Source organism: Populus nigra, chromosome 3 (genome assembly GCF_951802175.1).
Source record: "Populus nigra chromosome 3, ddPopNigr1.1, whole genome shotgun sequence".
In the NCBI taxonomy this organism is placed as follows: Eukaryota; Viridiplantae; Streptophyta; class Magnoliopsida; order Malpighiales; family Salicaceae; genus Populus; species Populus nigra.
Genome location: NC_084854.1, coordinates 20,026,806 through 20,052,502, shown reverse-complemented (window position 1 = coordinate 20,052,502; position 25,697 = coordinate 20,026,806). Strand labels below are relative to the sequence as shown.

The 25,697-nt window shown below is 33.1% G+C and overlaps 3 protein-coding genes and 1 non-coding gene across 5 annotated transcripts; 1 reads left to right on the top strand and 3 right to left on the bottom strand.

Moving 5' to 3' along the window:
* Window positions 1-4,568: 4,568 nt before the first annotated feature.
* On the bottom strand, window positions 4,569-8,694 carry LOC133690327 (PRA1 family protein A1-like). The gene is made up of 8 exons (XM_062110577.1): window positions 8,349-8,694; window positions 8,173-8,213; window positions 8,026-8,104; window positions 5,702-5,788; window positions 5,541-5,629; window positions 5,351-5,422; window positions 5,102-5,265; window positions 4,569-4,899 (listed from the first exon to the last, which is right to left on the bottom strand). The coding sequence occupies exons 1-7, from the start codon at window positions 8,504-8,506 to the stop codon at window positions 5,162-5,164; spliced, it is 630 nt and encodes a 209-aa protein (XP_061966561.1). The 5' UTR covers window positions 8,507-8,694; the 3' UTR covers window positions 4,569-4,899; window positions 5,102-5,161.
* Window positions 8,695-8,740: 46 nt separating this feature from the next.
* On the bottom strand, window positions 8,741-8,814 carry TRNAV-CAC (transfer RNA valine (anticodon CAC)). Its single transcript has one exon. It is a non-coding gene; the product is annotated as a tRNA-Val (tRNA).
* A 4,191-nt stretch (window positions 8,815-13,005) lies between these two features.
* LOC133688029 (putative receptor protein kinase ZmPK1) lies at window positions 13,006-15,674 on the top strand. The gene has a single exon (XM_062107400.1). It carries the CDS (start codon window positions 13,009-13,011, stop codon window positions 15,397-15,399), a length of 2,391 nt encoding a protein of 796 aa, XP_061963384.1. The 5' UTR covers window positions 13,006-13,008; the 3' UTR covers window positions 15,400-15,674.
* A 215-nt stretch (window positions 15,675-15,889) lies between these two features.
* On the bottom strand, window positions 15,890-24,009 carry LOC133688028 (pentatricopeptide repeat-containing protein At4g21190-like). Of its 2 annotated transcripts, XM_062107398.1 has the most exons (8): window positions 23,933-23,952; window positions 23,772-23,893; window positions 22,248-22,382; window positions 22,006-22,104; window positions 21,303-21,446; window positions 18,665-18,877; window positions 17,581-17,782; window positions 15,890-16,324 (listed from the first exon to the last, which is right to left on the bottom strand). In XM_062107398.1, exons 2-8 carry the CDS (start codon window positions 23,772-23,774, stop codon window positions 16,308-16,310), a joined length of 813 nt encoding a protein of 270 aa, XP_061963382.1. In that variant the 5' UTR covers window positions 23,775-23,893; window positions 23,933-23,952; the 3' UTR covers window positions 15,890-16,307. The 2 variants fall into 2 exon arrangements, with proteins under 2 accessions (XP_061963382.1, XP_061963383.1); XM_062107399.1 differs by lacking the exon at window positions 18,665-18,877 and having other exon boundaries at window positions 23,772-24,009.
* Window positions 24,010-25,697: the final 1,688 nt, after the last annotated feature.

Below are 25,697 nucleotides of genomic sequence, written 5' to 3'. Positions count from 1 at the left end.
TTTCACAACATGATTCTCTACTTTCATACTAGAGATTCAAATCGGAATATCTTAAGCTTATGATATCAAAATCAGGTGATTCAAAAATCTAAATTCATCTAAACATCTAGGACTACAACTTTCATGAAGAATTCAAAGCTAGATAAAATTACTTTGACGGATAGAAACCGGATGCAATCTGGATGGTCAAAATGGGTCCTCTGATCTGATTTGGAAACTAATGGTGCTAAGCATCCCAATACGGTTGAGAATCTGACATAAAAATGGTGGGCCCTAGGACCCAAGAAAGGTACAGATCAAGCCTTTAACATGTCATGAATGAAAGAATATAGCTGAGATGATCGAATATTGCAAGAAAACAAGTCAGAATCAAAGTCTAAATTGTAACAGAGTTGGTATTATAATAGAATTGTGATAGCAGCAGAAGCAGATTTCAACACAAATTCTGAGAGATTTATCCAACCTTAAAGACCAGATAAAGAAGGAACGAATTTAGCATCATGAAGACTCCTAATTAGCCTAAGAATCCTGAAGATTTCGGTAGCAAAGGGGGAGAATAAAAAGAGCAGAACACGGCTGAAACAGGGTTGAAAAAACATTCCTTTCTTCTCTGCTTTTTTCAATTTTCTAGTAACCATGAACTAAACTCCTGAATTTGGTTTAAGAAGGATATACACCATCTCCATTAGCACGTTGTGAGAAGTAACATTATCATTTTAATTCTTTCAGATTCAAGTATTTATTTTTTATGGTTCAGAATTATGCTATTGATTGTTATTCAAGCTTATTGAATTGTTTTGAAATGGCATGTATGCTTTCTAGTTTCTTTCAATCCGTAATTGCTGTTAGATACTAGAGTAAGAAGCAAAAGAATTAATTAGATTGTTGCAACTCTCATCTTGATTTATTAGAGAAGAATAACTAAGTTAAAATTGTCAAGCTTTTGAACGTTTGCTTAGAAAAAATACATGGATTTTATTCCTAAGACTAGTGCCGAGTGAATGAAAATTGCTTTCAATATTACATTCGCTTGAAAGTAAGAAATGGATTAGAGAGCTTTTTCTAATTAACATACTCATAATCTCATCGATTTCCCTCGGCTTTAAGGGATATCAAATTTATTTTCTTGACGTGAAAGAATATTTATTTTACTTCGATGATCAACAGATTTATAGGAATGGATATGTGGACCCTTGAACTGATTTAATGACATATCAATTTATTATTTTCAGAATTATTGTTTCTTGAATTCTTCATTCAAATCCCCCATTCTTTCTCATTTCAGTATACTGTAAGAAGATTAAATGAAATTTTTCTTGGGTTCGACCTGGTTTTCATGATCATACTACAAATTTATTTTATTTGTGATAGTTAAGTCAAAATTATAATTTGGTAGTTCCGACGACGGACCAATCATCAGTAACATGTTTCTTACAATGACATTTTGTTTCTTTGTAAGTGTAAACCCCCATACTAATTTTTTCAATATTAATAAAAAATTAAGTTTGAACCTGAAAATAAAATGGGTTAATTAGGAAATAATTATGGACATATTGAATAGAATATTGAATAGAGTAAAATGAGTTCTTAAAAAATTTAAACTTCGAGTAAGTTATTATTTTAAAAATAGAATGTGATAGGATGTAAACCCTAGATAAGATCTATAAGAATAATGAAGTAAATATTATATTAAGTAAATTGACTATTTACACTTGGAGGAAGATAACAGATTTTGGAAATTTGAAATAAAATGGTTATGTGCTATTTTTAAAAATAAAAATACAAAAAATGACTGAAAAAAATAGAAACATGAATAAAAATTAAATGGAATTCGAAATAGCCTAGCTTAAATTTGGTATAAACTGACAATGAAATCTAGAAAATATTACCTAGAAAACATAAAAGGATGTAAAGAAAAGACATAGTAAGAATTAACAAAATTCATATGCGTGTAGGTGGGTGGGGAAAAGTGTGAGATTGTTAAGGAGTTAGAGAGAAGAAGTTAGGGAGGTGAAGAAGAAAAAAAAGAGAGCTCGGAAAAATCTTAATCGGTTAGTTTTCAGAGTGCATATATATTATTGCCTGGTAAAGTGTTTTAAGCTTATTCGAACATGTTATTAAGAAGTATTAAGAAGTTTAGTTGATGTTTTGATTGAATTTTAAATTTCACTAATTAATGTTTAGGCTTAATTACTTGTTGTTAGAGGAGAACACGCTTTCCAGTACAATTGAATTTCCTTGAAAATCAGTTAGCCAAATACTCTAAGCATCACCAAGAAAAAGAAGATTCCATGTTTTCCTTTCAAATTTGCCCCATTGGAAATGAAAAATTGTGCATTATATATACAGACGACGCATACGTACCGTGACAAACCAAAACATAAGAACCATGAATATAAGTGTTGAATATGATATATATATATATATATATATATATATATATATATATATATATATATATATATATATATAAAAGGATTTATGAGCTAGTAGTGTAGTGGATGAAATTTATGACATATTCGAGCTTAATTTGGCATCATAAATGAAAGCCTTAGAGGATGCGTAGAATGGACAAATAGGATGAATTGAGAGATGACTTCTTCTTCTTATATTTATTATATTTAGAGTAAAATTGATAAAATCTAAAAGGTTTCAAACTCAATTTATAATGGTTTTAGGCTAGATTGAGGGCTTTTTCTATGAAAAAAAGGGTATGATCTCGGCTATGAATTGGGTTGGGAAAATGAGTTAAACCCATACGGTCCCGGAATAATTTTGCTAATTGACTAATACTGTCTTCTACGTTGCAAACTTAACGGTCAATTTCATTTTCTTGTTTCTTGCGAAATCATTTTATTACACGCTAATATCTGAGCCTCAAAAAATTGAAATCAACATGAACCAAAAACTTTTCTCGCGAGCAAATCTACTGCCTCAAGCAAGGAAAAAATACAACTAAAATTTTTATTATCAAATAAAACTTATTAACAACGATATCAACTATTTTTATGGCTGGAATTGTTGTGAAGACTTTTTCTCTCTACACTAAAATCCAACAAGCCTCTCTCTTCTCTCATATAAAAGGACTGAAAAGTAAGGGAAATAAAATTTGGTATTAAAATTGAATTTTTTATATCTAAAGGGACTTATCATCTAATAACTAAAAAATATACGGGGACTAAAATGAACTTTTCAAATGAAATTTGAAGCCATCCCCTATTTTCCCCGCTCTTTTCACTTTGATCCTTTATCTTTTAATCCAACCCTTTCTTCCAAAAAAATAAACAATTGAGTGCTAATTTGAGCTAAAAAAATATTCAATTGTGCAAAACAAAAGATCAAGGACCGAACTAAAAATTAAAAAAAATTGATTATTTCAATCCACATTGATATATCAGAAAATTAACAGTACATTTCGACAGTAAAAACACCTCAGGTCTTGGTTTTCTTTATAATTATAATAATTATAATGAAACAAGACATCAATGTTGCAGTATATGTTGATATCTTCGTGAAAGTATCAAATAGTACATGAGGATTCATGATTTGGTTGCGGCAAAAGTTGTCGTTTGATTTTATTCTAATAGAACTATTCGGTTCCATGCCATTTCATGCAGCCTACAACACCCTTGACCCCACTAAATGTTTAATCAACAGTTGACTCGAATCATTAGGCGGTTAATCTGTTTATCTTATAAAGTTGAATCAACACTTGCCGTTCCTTCACCCTTTTTTTTTTTTTTTTTTACGTGTTGCTGAGTTGGTGTCAACGTGAGGATGGCAACACAATCATCTCAAATTTGGTATCTCGGGGTTTTTTTTTCTCCTTTTTGCTATCCTTCCATAAATCATAAAATAATGTCTTAACTAAGACTTCAAGAAGAATTGAAGAGGTCTTTGTCCCAAAATACGAGGGGGGGGGGGGGGGGGGGGAGTTGAGGATGTCCAAGAGATTGTTTTCGGGCAATTCAGGTTATCAATAGAGTGAGCATAATCACTACGGTGAAGCAAACATATAATCACGTTGTAAAGCTAGGGAGGGAACCTGCCACACGTCCAAATTTTTATAATACTATGTTGACAGTATATGCTAGTTTTGAGAAAGATGATCATTCCGGGAATGGGAGGAAAACACAGAAAATCCAGTTGAGTGCCATTTGCACTTCGGTGTAGAAGAGAGCAAACGGATCCAATTACAAACAGCTCAAGTGATTTTCCCTCGTCCAGATGTAGTAAACTCTTTCCCATTACATATCGTTGAAGTTTTACTCAGATCCTGGGCTGGCTTCTTCTGTAAAGGAAAATAATTTGTTTGATACACATAAGCAACCAAGAGTGTCGGAAAGAATCCATAGCTTCTATCCGACCTCCCTCCTTGTGCCATGTCCCTGATTAGCACTTGCCACGCTGAATAGCATCTCTGGTTCGCTCAGTTCCAGAATTTCAGTAACTCAAAGTGGTGGGTTGCTATGACAGGAACGATCTGGTATGAACAAATTTCACCCCCGGACAACTGATTGATGTAGATCAAGAAGCTACAATTGCATCAGTTGAAAATGGACAATCGGTAGATAACAACTCATTTCGATAGAAAATACTTCAGACACATTTCATAACAGCATAGAACCCTTGAAATCAAGTTGGGCATTAAGACTTCATCCAAGAATTCTAAATGCCAACCTTTTTCCCTTTCTTTCTAGGTTTCTTCTAATATGGACTTGTTCACTTTACAGAAAGAAGTCCTGACAATTTACATGACATATTGGAGATATGTAAACATTAGCAGCCTTAGCCTGAGAATTTCCAGTCCAGTCAGAGAAAATTGCTTTGTAGCAACAGAAACAGCTAAAACCCCAGAATAAAGTGAGCTATGTAAGCCCCGAAATGAAGAAATAATCCCTGCACAAAAGCAAACCTGTTGTTACCATGAAAGTTTGTAAATAATTAACATGATAGATGAAAAGCAACTGCTGGCTTCAGCATTCCCCATGAAAAGGATATTTTACAGTAAAACCACCTCTACAAGCAGCAATGATGGTGGCCTTGAACTAGTAATACGACATTTTTAATGTAGCAGCAATAATAGCACATTTTTACGTACACATGCGAAGAAAATAAACGCCCCAGATTCAAAGATATGAACACAGGCCACAAGCTCAAGCTACAGCTCACTGTAATTGCGCCAAACTGCACGAAACTCCTCACGAAATGTGTTCAGACGAGCTTTCAGGTTAGGTGTTCGGAAACTTGCATGTAGGATAGTGGCTGAGAAAGAAAAGGAGAGAATAAAGAAAAGAGAACATGAAATTCTAAAGAAAGTGTGAAAGATATGAGTAAGAAAGAAACGAACCGAGAAGTCCAATGGCAAGTGCCCATAGAACAGTCAAGAGACCACAGGAGACATACCAAAGGGTGAAACTCACTGCAGAACATGGGAAGTAGAAAGCAAATACAATCAGTTACCAGTAAATGCTACTTGGTTCACAACAGTTTTATATTGCTTTGAAAGGGGAAAAAGATGCGGGAAGGTATTAAAGTACCAAAAGAAAATATCATGACAAAGAACCAGCGAGGCCGACCACATATGTAAATTGCTCTTTTTGCTGATGGTCGTCCACGAATAACAGGTCTGTCAAAGCTAAAAAGTGAATAAAACAGCAAAATAGATGCTACACGAAACAATATAAACAAAAGGACCTACGTCAGAGGAGGTCTCATTTTTGCCGCTAAATGTGGAGAGAATTGCCTCACAGTTCTCGTAACCTTCTCGCTAAAAGTACCTGCAAAGCTGTAAAGAAAAATTCTCAACAATCATGAATGGGAAAAAGAAAGCAAGAACAGATGATAACCAAAAGATGCCGATATGCTTGCAAGGGTGAAACAGCAATGAGAAATGAGAATTAGATAGCAACCAAAATGTTCCTCACACTTACCAGATCCGGTGTTGCCAAGGTGACTAAAAGTACTACATCAACAAAGCCTCATGCCTACCATGAAAATCAGGCTGGGAAAAGGAAATGCCCAGTTGTTTTTGTTAAAACTCATAAGTTTTTATAATAATAATAATAAGCAAATCCCTAGCCTGTTTCAATATAGGCCCCTTATAAGCTCTACATTCATTCTATAGTACACCAAAATGATGTGGCAAATTTGGATTTGAATTTTGGCTAAGATATTGGATCTAGTAAAACTAAGGAACTTTGCTATTAGTGACTATGTTGCCCATCATGACTCTTGATCGCAGTGGTAATTCAGAACTACATTTTGCAGTGACAAAGGTATTCTGTCTACTTTTCAGGGCAGACAATAGACTGCTGGAATGACACTTTTAGCCACATAAACACAGTTTGTGTTCTTATAGGTGATATGTGCGATGATGTCACTATAACAAGCTACATGTATGATGTTCACACATTCTATTGTACATCTTACTAGTCCAGGGGGCCACATGATTGCATCACTTACATAGTCTGTAATTCAGGACTTCTTAAATGCCACTCACTTGTAATCTTTCAACATTCCCATTCTATGTCTCTTTAAGTCCACACATGCAATGTGAAATGCGATCCCCATTACAAGCAGTGAATGAGCCTCAAATCCTCCACTTCCTGATTGCATCATTCAATACCAAATCTGAGAGATTTTACAGCCTTGGACCATTCTTCTATCGCCAACTTGGTTAGTCCAATGTATTTAATTGGAATTTGGACCGATCATGCAGGGCCCATCTCAGTACAAATAAAAAACACAACTCACAATTCTACATGTGCTCTCCATCAGTCCTTTTCTTCTCTCTTGAGACCATCTTGCTAACTTGAAGAATTTGAACTATACATTGAATGCAAAGACATAATCTTTCTTTCTACTATCTATACAAGCACATCTAAACTGAATCGGGCCATCTCTTAACGACTTAAGTGGGATTATAAGCTATATAAAACCAAATCAGAGGGTTTCTTCAATCTCATCAGAATCATGTGATAATTTTCAGTGGAGTTGTGGATTGCTAGATAATATATTAATGATGTGAAAATAATGATGTTTGACAATAGTTAGACTTGCACCTTTTTCTAGTGTTTCTCAAATTGCTAAGTGTGTATTAAACCAACATTGACAAGTATAGATTATAGATTATCCTACATGGCCTTTTGTCTGTCTCTCTATCAGCATTTCAAGTTACATAGCATACAGTAGCCCAAACTCTTTACAGCCATTAGAAAGAAAGCCAAAAAAAAGGAAGATGGTGAGAGGGAATGGATGAAATGACCTTGCATGTGGAATTTTTTTTTTTTTTCTGGTTACATAGGTGAGGTTCGAAAAAGAGACCTCTTAGAGGGAGAGGAGACACTAATACCAGTTGAGCTACAGCTCACTGGCTGAATGTGGAATTGTTGATTTGCGTTAAGTCAACACATTACGTTTTCTATTCCCCCAATCAAATAAATTGGTGCTCACGGAGCTAGTAATAGGACGATCCCCGACAATCAGATAGATCTCTTAAACTAAACCAAAGAAGTCTTTGGACACGTCATGAAACAAAATAAAGAGCTCATGCACATTCATAACAGTATTATAGATCAGCAAACTTGTATGAAAATTTATCACATGCTTGTTTGCAAATGCTTCCAAGTTAATTGCAATACAGGAAGAAATGTTGCTCACTAACATTTGGGATTCCAGATCTGGGGATGGAAATTGACCTTGTTTTTCAGGCCCTGTCCCATTAATTGCGGGCACAGAGATACCATTAGTCCGTGATGAACTGCGACTGGGGGCAAGGGTGAGTTTGTTCAGGATCCCTGCTGCAGCCCCGCTCCATTTAATTATTAGCTGGGAAATAACCCTTTTACCCAATTTATCTTACCCAAGCCTTTAACAAGCAGCATTTCATGTCAATTCTACGTCACCCTAGAAATATTGATCTCTCTAAGATTAAGTGCACACGCTCATTTCCATAATGATGGGAAAAATACAAAAATGAATTCCGACACACGCACACACATAAAGAGGTCCGAAGCAACCTACCTATCATTCATAAATGCAATGGAAAGTGCTGTTAAAAGAGCAGCGACAATAGCAAGTGGCCTCCTAAGGAATCCCAGTCCTGTAGTAACAATAATATGCAAAATTAGACACAAACAATATTCATAACAGCACCGTCTCCTTCCTTACCCATAATGAGAACCATCATAATGAAGTAATTCGTCCTGTAACTGCAAACAAATAAAAAAAAAATTATCTACGATAACAGCAATCGCCATTCAAATTAAAGCAAAAAAAAATGAAGATTAATAGAAAAAAAAGACAAGATTATTTGGATAATAGGGATTGAAATGGAGAGAACATACTAGTAGAGATTACATTTGAGGCGGCTGTTCCATTTGGAGGAGGATTTAGGGAGAGTAAATCTAGAAAAGAACTCAGAAAGAGGTCGAGGTGGAGATGACCAGTCAACTTCTCGAAGCGCATCGATCAGATCTTCTGCCGTTACATTTCCCCAATCCATTACGATTACAAAACCGTAGAAGAAGGAAAAGTAGCAGTAAAGAAACGAAGATGACGAAGAAAGGCACTGATTTTTAGGAGATGAAGAGGAAAGTTCGAAAGCTAGAGAGAGGAGAGAGATCAATCTTTCTTTCTCAAAGTGTTGACGTTACGTGTGCGTTTTGCGACGCGAGGCAGCCAATGAAATTGATTCTCTTTTTTTCTCCTGTGGGAAAAGGCAAAAAGATGGTATAAATGTCTGAGCCCGGGTTCGAACCGGGGACCTTTAGTGTGTGAGACTAACGTGATAACCAACTACACCACCCAGACGTTTTATTTTGTAAATTCCTAAACTTATATTTCTATATAAATAGTTGATAAAAATGGAAATTTGTTTTTTTGCCTCCATTTAAAGTATGGAAAAATTGAAAAAAATGTTCTAAGAAGAATGTTTTTTCTATTTGAAAAATAAAAGTAGAGATGAAACCATTTAAAATAATAATTTATACTAGTCTTGCTAGTATTCACTCTCAAATCACCTTAAAATTTCTCTATAATAATCATCTGAATTTTCTATTATTTATTATTTATGATACTTTGACTAAACTATTTTTATTTTATTTTATGCGATATTGTTAATAAAATGTACACAAAATTTGTATATTATGGATGTAACCTTTTTTTTTATTATTCTATTGTTGACTTTTCTTTATAAAGCTTGTTATTCAGGCAAAAACAGTTATATTAATGTCATTAACTTCTGTGAAGTATAATTTCGATGACATGATGACAAATAAAACATATATACTTATGAGGTGTTTTAATATTTTTCATGGAAAAATCATAATCCATACAACTGATTAGTCCAAAATACCCTTATTGCATTACTATAGTATAATTATAATTATAAAATATATTGATTGATAAATACCTTTTACTGTATCCCTAAATACAAATGTTGTTCTCGTCACTAAAACAAACATTGATTGGTAAAAATTCACTTTGGTATTTGGAGTTTTTGTTTTGTTATAACTTGGTCTATGAAATTTCAAGGTTTTATATTTTAGTTCTACAAATTTATTTTCATCACTTTTCATATTATGGATTAAAATAAATTATTTTTTAAGGCTAGGTGAGTGGGTTTGGTATCTTAGGCTATAAAATTATTTTTTAATTTAAAATAAATTATTATTTAAATTAATAATTATAATTCCATTTAGAAAATCTTCTAGCTATACCATACTTTTTAAAATGAGATGGGACCTTTTATAATTATATTTGCAATAACTTTTTTAACAATTATATAAGAGTCTAATATGCAATAAATTATGAAAAAAATTGTACATGAATATTCAATGGAAATTAAATATTGTTTTTATTTTTATATGGTTTTCATGAATTAAATATTCTTTGATTTTTTTTTATATTGCCACAAAAAATTATGAAGACATTATTTTTATATTTTTGTTTAAAACTTGCTTGATAAGTTATTTGTTGAAAAAAAACATGCTACTAATAAACAAGAAGTGAGAGTTTTGCCCCTGGAAATTTTGTTTTTCACTCCTTGATTCAAATTATTGAGATTGTACACGAATATTTATATTAATTATCTTGTATTTTTATTATAACCAACGTTTTTAATTAAAAAAAATACATAAATAAGAAATTGAGACTTCAACATAAGAAATATATTTTCTCTTTTAAAATTTAAATCTTTCAGATTCTTACAAATATATATTTTAATTTCCATATAATTAAATAAAAATAAACTTTGAAAATTACTCTGCGACATAATTAAAATTTACCGATTAACTAAGTCTTTAAAACTAAAAGAAGTGCAAGATACTTGTATAATTACTCTACTTTCTGTTAACTTGAGCTTTTACAATAAAGTAAGAAAAATGATAAATGCCTCTTCTTTTAGGATGGAAAATAATACCTGGATACAGGTCTAGTTATCTTGTCTGCACTACATTACCAACAAGATTAATCTAATTTTTTTTTAAAAAAAATTATTTTTTAATATTATAAAATTTATATTAAAGAATAAAATCTTGATCTAATAGCTTAAGTTTTTATGTAAGATCTCAAGATATGATTTATATTATTCTCTAATACATCATCTCAAGTAAAAATCTTTTAGGTTTAAAACTTGCACAAACCCATATTATTTTGTGCTTAATTTTTATCTAAGATTCAAACTCGTGACTGCTTGACTATCAAAACTCTGATACCATATCAAAAAATTAATTCAATTTAAAAGCTTAAACTTATAAGTAAAATCTCAAGATATAATTTATATTATTTTTTAACAATTTATTAATTGAAAAATTAAAATATCATATATGCACTTAATAAAATAAATTTAAAAATATATGATCTGTTAAATTATAAAAATTATTAATATTAATTAAAAAAATAAGAAATTGATAGTGTTAGTAAAAAATAAAAAATAAGTATACTTGCAATATGTCATGAGTGCATGCAACAGATTCCTTGTACTTAATGGTTACATAAATGCAATAACCATGGAATAGAGAAAATAGCAAAGGCAGTGAAACCATTTTCAAAGCCAGTTTTTTATTTAATTCTAGAACAATTAAAATAAATATTCAAAAGAGTTTGAAGAATTTGAATTCTAGACAAAAAAAAAATTGTAATTATTTAGACAAAATCTTCCTTTCTTATTTATGCAATTTTCTTATGATTTGATAAAAACATTTTTTTTTATTAACAACATGATATCTTTCCATAAAAACTTAAGTTAAATATTCAAATAAATATTCGCATGAAGTCTAATAATTTAAATTCATGAGAGAAAATATATTTCCTTAGTGAAACTCTCATTTTCCTTATTCAAATTTCTTTTTTATTTTGATGAAAACATGTCATTTATATTAGGAGCAAGTTTTTTTAATTACAAATTTACATGATTTAAATAGCAATTTTCAACTAAAAATAAAAAATCATGTCTTGATGATTTTCATTTGCTTTTATGGAAAATAAAAGAATAAATAATTTGTGAAAAATACATAAAAAAAATTCACAATAAAAATATATATTTTATTCTCATTAAATATCCATATACATTAATATTTTTAAGAAAGTTTTACAGGATATATTTATTAAATAATTACAAAAAAAAAAAAAAACTCATGTAGTTTAGTTCAAAATGCAATTACCTGCTATAATTTTAAAAACTATATATTATATCTTGAACTTTACGCGTGTGCTAATATCTAATATCTTCAAACATAAAGGTAATAAAAATATATAATTATTTACAAGATTGCAATTCTAATCAATTTAATAACTAAAAAACCCTAAAAAATATTAATCTTACAACTTTGTCATTAAATAAATAGCCATAACTTTGTCATTAAACTAATATTAAACCTTATCTGAAGCTAAAACTTTCATGGTATCACCTTGTTTGCAGCAATTAACAACATCCTACAGAGTTTCTACTTTTGCTATAAATGGTGCAATTTTAGCATGGATACAGACTGTGCTCTATATAAACCATATATAAAAGCTCAGAGTCGAGAGCAGTTTCTTTCCATTTCACCCGTAGGCATCCATTAACACTCACTGGGTTAAGAGATGAGGATGAAATTCCAGCATTTGTTTGTAGCAAATATAGTTTTGTTCTTGACAAATCATGTTTCGAGCTTCCATGAAAAATCCAACACAACTTTCACCCTGTTGGAAAAATAACAGCAGAAAACAAGATGAACAATCTAAGAATTTGTGCTCTAGAAAAATATTGAGTAAAGCTGCAGCTCAATACCAATCAAACTTCTTTCATTAATTTTGATCTAATTTCTTAACAGAATAGTGAAAGACTCGCAAACTTGGCTCTTTGTTACCTGGCTGCTGGTAGGTCATTGATGTTGTGCCTTATCAACACAAGATATGTCGAGGAAATTCCCCCAAATTCAATTTCAAGGTAGCAGAGAACGTTAAACAAGAGGCCGGTCATCAAGATTAGTTGGCGCCTTGGAAGATGGAACAGATATCCTCTTTTAATAATATCCCAACACCACTGCGGGACACGAAAACTCCAACGTGGGCATAGTTATATCTTTTTTTTTTACATGCATGATATCTTAGGTCAATTTATACGTACGCGGCAAACTAGGTTTTTATACTTTAAAAAAGACTTGCAAAACAAAATTTATATTCCACAGTCTATAGCCATCAATATTAATAGACAAAGAAAATCAAACTGGATACCATGTTGAAATAGTCATATCCTGAAAAATATATAAACAATTGCTTGTCTTCAAGAATTCTTAATTAAAAACTCCCACACTTGCATGAGAATATTTAGTAACTGCATGCATGATGGACATTTGATCTTGTCAAAGTCCTCACCAAAAAAACACGAATCGTCCAATGCATTGATTTTGCGTTCTTGAAAATAATTGATAACAAAACAATAAAAATGGTAATCCATAATTTTTCTCCATAAATAACATGTATTCTTACCAAATATGGAACTTGTAAACCAACCCTGGTATCATGAGGAGTTTCCAAACTTCATCATCTCCAAAATTCCCTTCTTTCCTCACTGTTTTCTTCTTGTTTCTGTCAACTTCATATGCACACAACTTTTTTCAAAGAGGTTCATCTCTATCAGTAGAAGATGATTCAGACATCCTTGTATCACCGGATAAAACATTCTCCTGTGGGTTCTATGGGATGGGACAAAATGCTTATTGGTTCTCTATTTGGTTCACCAATTCCAAGGACAGGACTGTGGTTTGGATGGCCAACAGAGACAGACCTGCTAATGGCCAAGGCTCAAGAGTTTCTCTACGAGGAGATGGTGCCATGGTCTTGTACGATGTTGATGGCTCCATCATATGGGAGACTAACACCACCTCCACTGATGCTAGAATGGCAGAGCTTCTGGATACTGGTAACCTTGTTATTAAAGGCCCTGGTGGTGAAATTCTATGGCAAAGCTTTGATTCTCCAACTGATACACTTCTTCCAAACCAATTATTTACAAAGAGTACAAAGCTGATTGCTAGATTACATGGAGGGTCTTATGCTTCTGGATATTTTAATTTCTTTTTTGATAATGATAATGTGCTGAGGTTGAAATATGATGGTCCTGATATTTCAAGCATATACTGGCCTATACCTTATTTGAAAATGTTCGAAAATGGTAGAACAAACTATAATGGTAGCAGAATTGCTGTTTATGATGAAATGGGCCATTTTGTATCTAGTGATTGGTTCCAGTTCATTGCTTCTGACATGGGTTTGTTAAGGATCAGAAGGAGGCTAACAATGGATCATGATGGGAATCTCAGGCTTTATAGCCTGAACAATGACACTGGGCTGTGGGTGATATCATGGGAAGCTCTTACTCAGCTTTGTACTGTTCATGGAGTTTGTGGGAGAAATGCGATTTGTGTAAATACACCAGAGCCCAAGTGTTCATGCCCTCCTGGCTATGAGATCACTGAGCCTGGTAATTGGAATAAAGGCTGCAAGCCTTTGTTTAACGAAACTCTTTTCCAGTCACAGCAAGTGAAATTTGTGGAGTTGCCGCATGTAGATTACTTTGGATTTGATCTTAATTTCATCGAATCCATTTCGTTAGACTCCTGCATGAAGCTCTGCGTGGGGGATTATCGGTGTAAAGCTTTTAACTATAAGCTAACAGGGGAGCGACGTTGTTACACGAAAAGTGAGCTTTTCAACGGTTACCAGTCTCCAAGTTTTGAAGGCAAAATATATCTCAAACTGCCAGTGACTGTTGAGACATCTCAACACGCTATTCTTAATGGCACTGACCCCATTTGCCAGTCTGATGAATTGGAAACAATGATCGGTTCTCCTTCTATGTATAACATCAACACTAAGAGAATGAGATGGGTTTATCTCTATTCATTTGCTTCTGCCATTGGTTTTATTGAACTTCTCTTTGTAGTCTCAGGTTGGTGGTTTCTTTTCAGAAAGCATGGTGTGCCAGCTTTGGTGGAAGATGGATATCAAGTGTTATCAAATCGATTTAGGAGGTTTACTTATGCTGAGCTCAAGAAGTCGACGAATAATTTCAAGGAAGAGCTGGGAAGGGGAGGCTCTGGAACTGTATACAAGGGCATTTTGACAGATGAAAGGGTTGTAGCTGTGAAGAGACTGGAAAACATGTACCAAGGGGAGGATGTATTTTGGGCAGAAGTTAGCACAATTGGAAAAATCAATCACATGAACCTTGTGAGAATGTGGGGATTCTGTTCAGAGGGCAAACACAGACTCCTAGTCTATGAGCTCATGGAAAATCAGTCACTGGACAAGCATCTATTCTCCCCAAAGTTTCTTGAATGGAAAGACAGGTTTGAAGTTGCCTTGGGGACAGCTAAGGGTTTGGCTTATCTTCACCAAGAGTGTCTAGAATGGATTATACATTGTGATGTGAAGCCAGGAAATATACTTCTGGACAGTGAATTTGAACCTAAGATTGCAGATTTCGGGTTAGCCAAGCTGTCCCAGAGGGGTAGCAATAGCTCTGTCTTCTCACGAATTCGAGGAACAAAGGGTTACATGGCTCCAGAGTGGGCTACAAATCTTCCCATCACTGCAAAAGTTGATGTTTATAGTTACGGAGTGGTAATTCTAGAGTTAGTGAAAGGAATCCCTCTCTCAAATTGGGGTATAGAAGGCGGCGAAGAGCATGAATCAGATCTAACAGGGTTTGTCAGAATGGTGAGAAGCAAAATTCAGTGCGGAGAGGACTCCTGGATAGAGGAAATAGTGGATCCAAGATTGAATGGCCAGTTTAGCAGGAACCAAGCAACAACTATCGTTCAACTTGGTATATCTTGTGTGGAGGAAGATAGGAACAAGCGACCAACAATGGATTTAGCAATCCAAGCTCTATTAGATTGTCAAGATTAATCTAAAACCCAGTTTTCTGGTCTGTCAGTAAAAGCATTCTCGTATTTTGTAATTATCTTTCCTTTCAAGGTTATGACTCCAACATAATTTTCTGTTGCTGGTCATCAAATAGCAGTCATGTTGTGGAAATCCTACTCGTGCCATTTTCCTGTCGGACGTGTTTTGTAGTGCCTTGGATGTCTAAATTGTTGGATCGAGTGAGTTTTTCCTACCAGTATCAGACGTGATCTAGTGACTTTGAAATTACATGAGGGTTGCGATTGGAAACTAGTTTACTATTTCTACACAACGGATTAATAAAATGGCCTGTTAAATTTGAGAATACAAATAATGCATCAACTGGAAATCAACTAAATTGTTTAGTTCAAAACTGGTTTACTTGCAGCACAGTTCGGACTGCTGCCTGCTTGACTTGTAGCGTATGCCTCCATCCATCTATAGATATTCTATGGAAAATAACAAATGCCGCATGGTACAGACGATAACAACATATCTAAAATGTAAATTCTTAACATCATACGCTTTTTAATTGAAAAAAATATACATACTAAAGAAGATTCAGTTCTTTATGATATGATTATTAATTTACGCCATCTAGCTCTGCCTCGGACAAAAGAGAGAATAAATAAATAAAAACTGGAAAATATTCGTATAATTCTCCTAGGTGAGTGAACAAAATAAAATAGTCTTTATCCTTATCCTCCTTTAAACCATAATCTCTAATTCCCAGCGGTGCAGCAAAGCATTCAACAGACTTACTGTGGCCAAATCAACTCAGCAAAGGTTTCTCCAAAGAAAATGGAGCAATTCCAAAAATTCAAGCAAGAGGAAATTTATCGGCGATGTTCTGACAATCTTGGAGTTACTGTTTTCCATCCACAGCATCAGCAAGCATATCTGAAGCATATTCAATTTTTTGCCTTCCCTGAATAGTGTCAAAATCAAGAGGCAAAGGCATTTAAATTTTTCTCTCATCTACGTAAAAGGATCACTCATTAAAGCAGATGAATTTGCGCATGAAAATCAACAGATTGATAGGTCCTAGGGCTCAACACAGACTTCAGGTTCAGTTCTAGAGTTGTCATAAATACACACCTGGACATACATTGCTTATCACAAATATGAAAAGATCATATGATCAGGCTCAGTTCTAGAAACACAAGGACATATACCAACACGTGTTTGGGGACTTCTGAATATCGTGTTCTTTAATAGCCCTTGAAACTTCATGTGGGGCACATGTTTCTTTTAATGTTATATCATCAAAATCATCTAGCTTGGAAAAAGAGCTTGAATGCGACCAAACAATAATAAAACGCTTCTCATGCTCAATTAGAGAAAGGGAATTCCAAGATATTGTAAGTGATAGTAATGAATCAAGATATAATAGTTTTGTCTAGAAAAGCAAACTGCAGATACCTAAATAACACATCTCTTACTAAGATTTGAAGGCTGTAATTGGATGAAACCAAATGCTTCTATACATATTATTATGGCAGGTCTTCACTTAATGGACCTATTTATATTTTAATTGTGCATAATCCAATAAATTCTTTTGAATATAAATAAATAATATATTTGAACTAAACGACCATCATACCCAGTGACCCACCAGTTGTTGAAGAGGTGAAACTTCCAGGCCCTTGGGCAGGTCAAGGTTGAGCTGGGTTTGATAAATCAAACCATCCAAAGGACTAAGGCGGGTAAAACCATATTTTTATGAAATGTCAAACTTAAAGTCTAGCTTGGTCCCCATCCACTAATGTATAATCTTCTTCAATGCAGTCAAATTTCAAAGCTAGCAATCATGAAAAATTTGAGGGATGGCCAATAGCAAAGATTGTGTATATACTATAAACCATCACTGTATCCAATTTTCCATCATTGGAAGTAGTTTGGAGGTTTGAAGACTAAATTGAAATATGTGTTCATGTTTGTGTATAGAAGCTAGATGATGATATTTGCTACAGCACCAAATGGCAAAGACACAGTGATCATACACGCTCTAATTGCAAAAATACAATCATAGGCTAAAGAAATCTTGTTTTCAGAACATTCATTTCAAAAATTTGCTTAGTTTGTTTTTGCCTTTTAACTAGTTATTGAGCAAATTTACAGCGCAAAAATTTGTTGCTATCAGAAAGTGACGTCAAAACAGAAAGTGACTTAAAAATGCCTTACCTGATTTGTTATTTTTTTTGGAAGAGACAACCCTAAAATTCTTGTTCCATCCTTTCCCTGTATCAATGAAGAGATGATTGTACTTCTCTAGTAACCTTCCCTTTTCTTCAAGTAAGCCTAGCATCTCATATGCATCTGCTACTTTTTGCACAATTGATTTTTCTGGAGGTTTACGATCAAAAGCTTCACACCCCTTGAAAAGCTTTGCATCCAATTACAATGACAAAGCTGTGTTAGTCCAACCAATATACAAGGAGCAATTTTAAATAATTCAAGATAGGAAAAAAGCTAATCCAACATCAACCTATAACCAACTAACAAAGACAACAAATGACAAATCTAAAGAATGCATACTGAAAGGCTGAAAGGTAAAACTAACATTCCTTTCTTACAGATAAACAATAGATTCAACAAGAAATGAATTTTATAGCACTTTTTCTCCTTCCTCGTACTTTTTTAACAAAGGATAAAATCTTCCACATCCTCCAATGACTACCAAACTCTGTTCAATTTAAGCAGCAAATCAACAGAGTTTTGCTTTATTCTTGGGATAGAATGGAAGAAATATCAAAACATAGAGTACACCACTAAAATTGGAGAGATTCACATGCAACTATTGCAAGAAAAAATAGACAATCTATGGGTGTATAGATACAGTTGCACTGCCAGCATCATATCCTATAGAAAAATTGGGAAAGAAATCTCACTTCACTGACTTCAAAACATTATAGAATCTTCAAGTTTTGTACCATTTCCTTGAGTTAGTTACACATCCAAGGAGTCAGAAAGTAATAATGGTTAGTATGAACACCTTTCTACCATTTTCATTCATGTTCCTATGCAGCTACCTCGACAAGGATAGAGCTTTTCTGTGTCCTTCACTGGAAAATAAATTTCTACAGAAAATATTCAAATTGTTTTTCTTGCATTGGATGATGTATTTCTAGAAAACCACCATTTTCTACAGAACAATTAAAAAAGTATGGTATGCAAATCGTGACGATGATTGCCTAGTAAACATAATAAGTTCATTACACAACCAATTCTCCATGTCAAGGAGCGTATGACATGCTGCAAACCAAACCTTTATAAGATTCTCTAGCATGTTGTTTCTGTAGTATATAGATATCATGCTATTACATAGCTTCCATGGCACGGAATGAAGATCTCTACCAATTTTCTTCAACCAAAACTCATGTGCTTCTTTTGCTCTGTGGTCCATATCTAATGCTCGTATTAACTGTGCATAAGTTGCCATTGTGGTTCCCTGCCCCTTGCTTAGCATCCATTTAATAACCTTTAGAGATTAACAACAAACTATGAACATATCAAATAATTTTCAATGTTAATGAAATAGCATTAATAAGCAGCATAACAAAGAAAATTAAGTAATATTTTGAAAGAACATTACAAACACCACCATGAAAATATTAAAAGCCAAGCTCACAATATTATTTTACAATTCGATGTTGTCAAACATACAAGGGAGGTAATCACCATAGTTCACAGCTCCGTGAGCAGCTAGTGTGGGTCTTGGAAGTTATCTTAAACTAAAATTACCAATATAAAAGCAAAAACAAACAAAAACTGTATCCAACATTCTCTAATGACACTATAAGAAAACTAATCACCGGGAGCTGAAAGAAGACCTTTTGCAAAGCTATAATAGGAGATTCACAAAATGCCTTCACCAATTTCTTCAAGAAATGTAAGCACAAAGCAGCTAGGCAAAGACACAGTTGCAGCTGTCACCATGAAGATCTCCTAATAATTCTAATTATCATGGCTCATTCCAGTTCCTCATGATATTTCTTTGTGAGACTTCTATACTATCCTGTGCAGACAACAAATGTACCCATGTCACCTCAGGCTAATATATCCACACAGACAAGATACCCCAACATCAGGTCCTTTTTCTAAACTACAGTACTCAAGAAGAGAAATACTAGTGATCCATTGCAAATCAGGAAGCCAAAATTAGGCTCCATCACCTGATATTGTTTGTGCTATGAACCATGGTAACAAAGGGATGCACAGTCACTCAATCTTTAGTATTCACAATGAGTCTTCAGAGGCATTATGTAGAGTGAGGTGGATGTTATGTATATCCACTTCATGGCTTTTAGGATGAGAAAGGACTAGCAAGCTCTGTAGAAACAAGCAGTATTAAAATAATTTGGAATATAGGGTTGAAGTGCAATTTGAAAATCTTTGATCAATCTTCATTAAAGGCAACTCCTTCAGTATGTATTCGTCTTTCTCAACTCTTGGATTCTTAGAGTTCTGCATCCAAGGCCTCTCAAGGACTTTCCTTAGATGAATTGTGAACCCTACTGAACTATTATTTCTTAATTTCTTTACCTAGAAACAACCACAACTGTCAATTTAACCATGTTTATCTGACATTCCCTTGAATCATTTTTTCTAGCCAGAAAATTATCAGCAGCCAGGAGAGAGTAAGAATTGACCGACTTGATTCCAATCGTTTCCTTCTCATTTTTTATACAATTTTACTAGTCATTTGTAGTAAGATTCAAAAGAAGAGACTGATGCCTAAGGAACTTAGTATCAAGATAGCATAATGGCAAAGAATTGCAGCTCAGTAAAAAAATTGCAAGATGAAATTTCTGCCTTTGCTCCTTCACTTTTGTCTTTAATAATTAATAGAGATTCTTAAATGGACATACAATTTCTTTTATTCTTGTTTCACTTTGCTTTGGTAGAAGTGAATAGAAAACCAGACCATAGTTTGAAAAGCTTGAGGATCTCAACCATCAATCTTAGAGAGAATACAAGTAGCCAATCAAAATTATTTCGTTTAACATGAAAGATAAAAATTTGTCCCAAAAAAATACTATTTCTTTTATTGTTGTTTCATTTTGCTTTGCTGGGAGTGAATAGAAAACCCGACCATAGTTTGAAAAGCTCAAGGATCCCAACCATCAACCTTAGAAAGAATATAAGTAGCCAATCAAAATTGTTTTGTTTAACATGAGAGATAAAAATCTGTCCCAAAAACAATTAAATCAAGTTAATTCTATTTATCATCAGTTTATGAAATATAATAGAAAGGGTGTCCAATTATATTACCCCATATTAGCAAACAAAGGAAAATACAATCAATACAAAGAACTTGTATTTAAAGTTTTATTCTAGAATAAAGAACAATGAGTGATCAGATTTGATTCATAGAAATAACATGACTACCACAGCTCAAACTCTTATCAACAATTGTCACTAGTTTTTTTAAGAGAGGACCAAGAAAAGAGAGTGTTATACCGAAAAGCTTTAACAACTTTTTGGTATAACATCAAGATTATCCAGTGGGAACAACACAATCAGTTGCCAAATGAGCAATAAATCACTTGCAATAAGTCACAGAAGTTTTTCCCACCAGCATAAATTAAGATATTAGATTCATATGGCTTGTGAGAAATTTTTTAGTCAATATTTGAAAAAGATATAGTAACACAAGCTAGGAAGAGTGCTAAAACCATGAATTTTTAAGTAGATAAAATGAAAGGTTTATCCTGGCATCCATATGACAGTTGTCTTGTGATCTTTACATGTTTTCTGCTTATTTTATAGACTTAATCCTACAAGAATCCACTGTTATTCTTAATGTTCACGCAGTACATAAACACCATCATATTCAGAAAAGCATGCATCCAGGTTAGGGTTGCATAGGGTGGGGGGAGAGGGAGAGAGAGAGAGTATCAGACCTGAACAATTCTGTGCCACTGTTGTTCCTTCTCAAGAGCAATCAATACTTGCTTAATTGACGCAATAGGAAACTTTTGCTCCCATGCAACCCAGGCATCAAGAGCACCATACACAGCATCCTTGCTGTCATTTAGATCTAAAAGCTGCATATGTAACATTGTCTTGTCATACAATAACTGAAATAGTACAAGCTATGGAAACAAAAAGATGAAAGTTTCTGGACATTGATGCCATTTAGAAACTCTCAAAAACCATATCCAGAACTAAGCAGCTTATGCCTCATAACTACAAAAACTACCATGCTATTGAATGGGCCATTGAGTGCAGAAATTAGTTTATTCTGTTCTTTTTTTTTTTAATGTATTGCCACCATGAGTGTGCTTAACTTGCTTTCTTATGTGTAGGTTCGTCGTTTATTTCCTTAATCAATTTCTATAACCCTAGAGGCTGCATTAATGATTTAATAAATGGAAGACCGACAAAATAGCTGGTTAGCAAACCAAATTAGAAAAGGGATTTGGCTAGTTGTTGGTATATGCAGGTCAGAAATGGCTTAAAAACTCTGCAAACCATTATCCTAATTACTAAATAAAAAATAACCTTTGCACAGCATTAGTGACAATGTCACTAAATTCAGAAATGATTTTTCCAAGTACTGGAGTCCATAGATAGCAATTAGTAGTTTGTGTTTTAGGTAATTACTGTGGTAATGAGAAATTTGATCTTGTCCTTCTTGGAGACATTGTCACCAATTTGGTTTCGCCTCAGATTCTGCTCTGATTTTCCATCATGGTAAACTGCCTGAAATATTATTACATGCAAATAATTCAGGAGATTAACATCAATCCAAATGAAACAAGAAGCAAAACTAATGAGAACATAAGGAACAATTTAATTTTAGTTTTGCTATTAAATGATATAGGAATAGTAATTGTCTTGAGCACCTGTGACAAAGGCGAAGCAGCATTAGCAGCAGAGTGTGTCTTAGATGTTAGTATTTGAACTTCCATTGTCGTTTTGTAGCTAGAATTTAGCAAGGTTTGCACCCGGCACACTCCTATTCTCCTTAAATGCCCAATCTGAATCAATAATAGATTGAAATGAAGTTTAATCAAAGCAACAGTAGTAGCAGCAGAGCAGTAGTTTCATGGATAACAAGTAAAAAAGGCAAGTTAGCATGCCATATCAACAAAGTGAAACAAAAAGAGAGAGGGAAGACCAAACCTTAGTGAAAGAGAGGGCAACATGGTCTGAGATTAAGAAACAGAATGAAAATGAAAATTGCCAATAAAATAAAATTCAGTCAAGAAGAGCTGTAAAATTCCTAAAAGTCCACAAACAATAGAACTGGGTTCAGTTGTAACACCATCACTAAGTGAATGGGGAGAGAGAGTCTCCTGTGTCACTGTGAGCGGGCGTCAACACAAATTGGAGGGTTTTAGCCACTGCCTTATATATTGTCCATGTTCAGTTAAAATGAATCTTTGTCATTTATTACTTGGACTCATTTCAAACCTTCTACTATAACCAACCGGGTCTCATCTCTTTATGCCCGCCAGGTGAGGTCTGTTTGGTAAAAATCAGCATGCAGTCACATATATTTATTAAAATCTGACAGGTATACAAGATTCCTGTCAAAGCTAACTAAATTTTCCAGCATGGATGACTGAATACGAAAATCACATAAACTCATAGAGAAACAGCTAGAAAAAGGGAAACAAACAAGCAGTGGTTTCGTAAAAAATTCAAAACTCAGCAAACACATAAAACTAACATGTCATGTTTCCTATTTTCTCCAAAATAAATCAAATCAGACAGCATTTAGAGTAATAAGTTAGCATTTTTACCATAAAGAAAAATAAAAATTAACCTAATTTAAGCCATCCTCAACCAAGATTAACAAGGGATCCCAAAAACAATGAAAATAAACACAGAATTGAAACATGCTCAAAACTGCATCTTTTTACTTAAACCAGACCAGTAGAGTTCCGAAACGGAAGCATACAATGGCATGAGAAGCATAAGACATCAAAGCAGCGCGACCTAAACTCGAAACACTAACCAAGCAATGTTCACTCATTACACACACACACAAAAAAAAAGAAAGGAAAGGAAAGGAAAGGAAAGGAAAGGAAAAGGTGGGTTCAATGGAGATTAATAATCACATTTGAAGCCTAATATTATAGACAGTTATGTGCATTTTAACATCCAAAAATCGCACAAATACATGAACCAAAGCAAAACCCATCTTTGTCATATTAACAGCCATTTATAAAGTAAGAGTATGAAGAGTGTTTTTAGTAACAGCAATCACACAGTCCCGTATTAAAATTCCGAATCTCCTCATCGGGCATTAAAATCGCACAAAGTCTTCCATTTAACTTGTTGATACAGAGTTCAAATATGAATTTAAGTAATAAAAATTTAAGCTTTCAAGATTGAAGGTAAAAATTAAAAAAAGGCTATACCATTGCGGGTTTTGGCTAATTTAAACCCTTAAACGAATCTGAATCACCTCCTCAGCAATTTTATACAGGTTCCTCCAAATGTTTCTTTTGCGACTCGTAATAAAGGTTGGTAGTTAGAGGCGCGGAGGCTTAAGCCACGACGGTTAATGATGTTGATGGCGGCGATGTGGGTCGCGGTTGAGGAGGAGTGCTGTCTAGCATGGAGTCAGAGAGGTGAGGACGGAAAAAGAAAAGGAATATATTAATTATTAATTTGAGCCCATGTGAAAAATTAATTGAAAAATCTTATTGTGTTAATAAAATAATTATATGAGTTTTTGTTTTTTTAGTTGGTTATATATATATATATATATATATATTGTTAGTAATTAGTAGAATATTATTAGTTATTTGTACATCACAAAATCACTCTTATTTATATAATATTACTTTTATAAAATTTTATAATTTTAAAAATTATGATTAGAGTTGTTGTTTTCTTAAAAGAATAAAAAATTATAAAAGCATCAAAATTATATTTATTTTTAAAAATTTTACTTAAATATATTTAATTTATAGCATTCAAAACATAAAAAATACTCAGAAAAAATTTTAAAATTCATAGGTTTAAAGTAATAAGATTTTTTAACTTCCATCATTATCAACATTTAATTAACCACCATAAATCAAGAATTAAACTTAAATATAACAGTCATAAATATGAATTTTTAAACTAAAAAACTATTCAGAATTGTAAAAAAAAACTTCTAGAAAAGACTGTTAATATTCATGAGTTAGACTAGATAAAACAATAAACTAAAATAAATAATTCTTCATGAACTACGTCTAAGTCCAAATCTTAGTTGGTAAAAGACAATATTTTGTAGCCCAAAATATTATTTTACAATAAACTTTAACCTAATCATAGGCCTAGCTTGAAGCTCGAGCATGGATCAAGCTAAATCAATATGGGTGTGCATGAGTTTAAGCTCATAGCCCATTTTATTTTTAAGACATCTCATTTCTAAAAGTTCAGGCCTTTTTTGGACTTAATTTTTACTTTTCAACTTCCACTTTATAAATATTAAGAAAGTTTTGTTTTTTTTTATGCGGGATATAACTCTTTTAGAGGGTTTTAGGTTTCACAAAACATGCTAACTAATAGTTATTTAAAATTAATTATTTATTTACCCACATTTTATTTAAATCATGTTAATGTTTTATATTAAAGAGCTTATGTTTGAGATTAAGTTACAACAAAGTGTTAACTCAAAAAGTGAGTAGACATCTTTTTTTTATTTGTTCTCAAATGTGTCCATTAATTAACTATGTTTTAATAAATTTTCCAAAACTCCCCCACATAAATGGAAATTATTTAACTAGTTTGAAAATAATTTAAAGATTTACTGAGAGATATTGACTTAATAGATTATTATATTAGGATAGATAGCTTTTGATTTTGAACCTTCTTTTAGATTTACTCGGCTAAATAATGAATGTGATGTTTTAAACTATTTTTTTTTTTTTTGTAAACTAAGACAATAATACTGATATAGTTTCTACCTAATATTTCCTTTAATTCTTATTGTTGTGTTCATTTTGACCTTGAGAAACTTATAGATTCATGGGTGCTTAGAGAAACCAACTTTTATCAAAAAATTTTAAAAAACAATCATATTATTTACACATAGGTGATTTTTCATTAAAAGTTATACTTTACTTGTATATCAAGATATGAAAATCATTAATAACACTACCATAACCTAATTTTTGAATTTTAAAAAAAAAAATTATAGCCTCGTAATTGTACAAGTTCAACTTCCACGAGTTGTCAATGTAATAGAAAGGAAAACCCTAAATGAAGGAACAGGTCAGATACGTAGAAAGATAATTAAGCTGTCCAAAGGAAATAACAGAACGATTCGTTAAATATGACAGCCTCTTTGA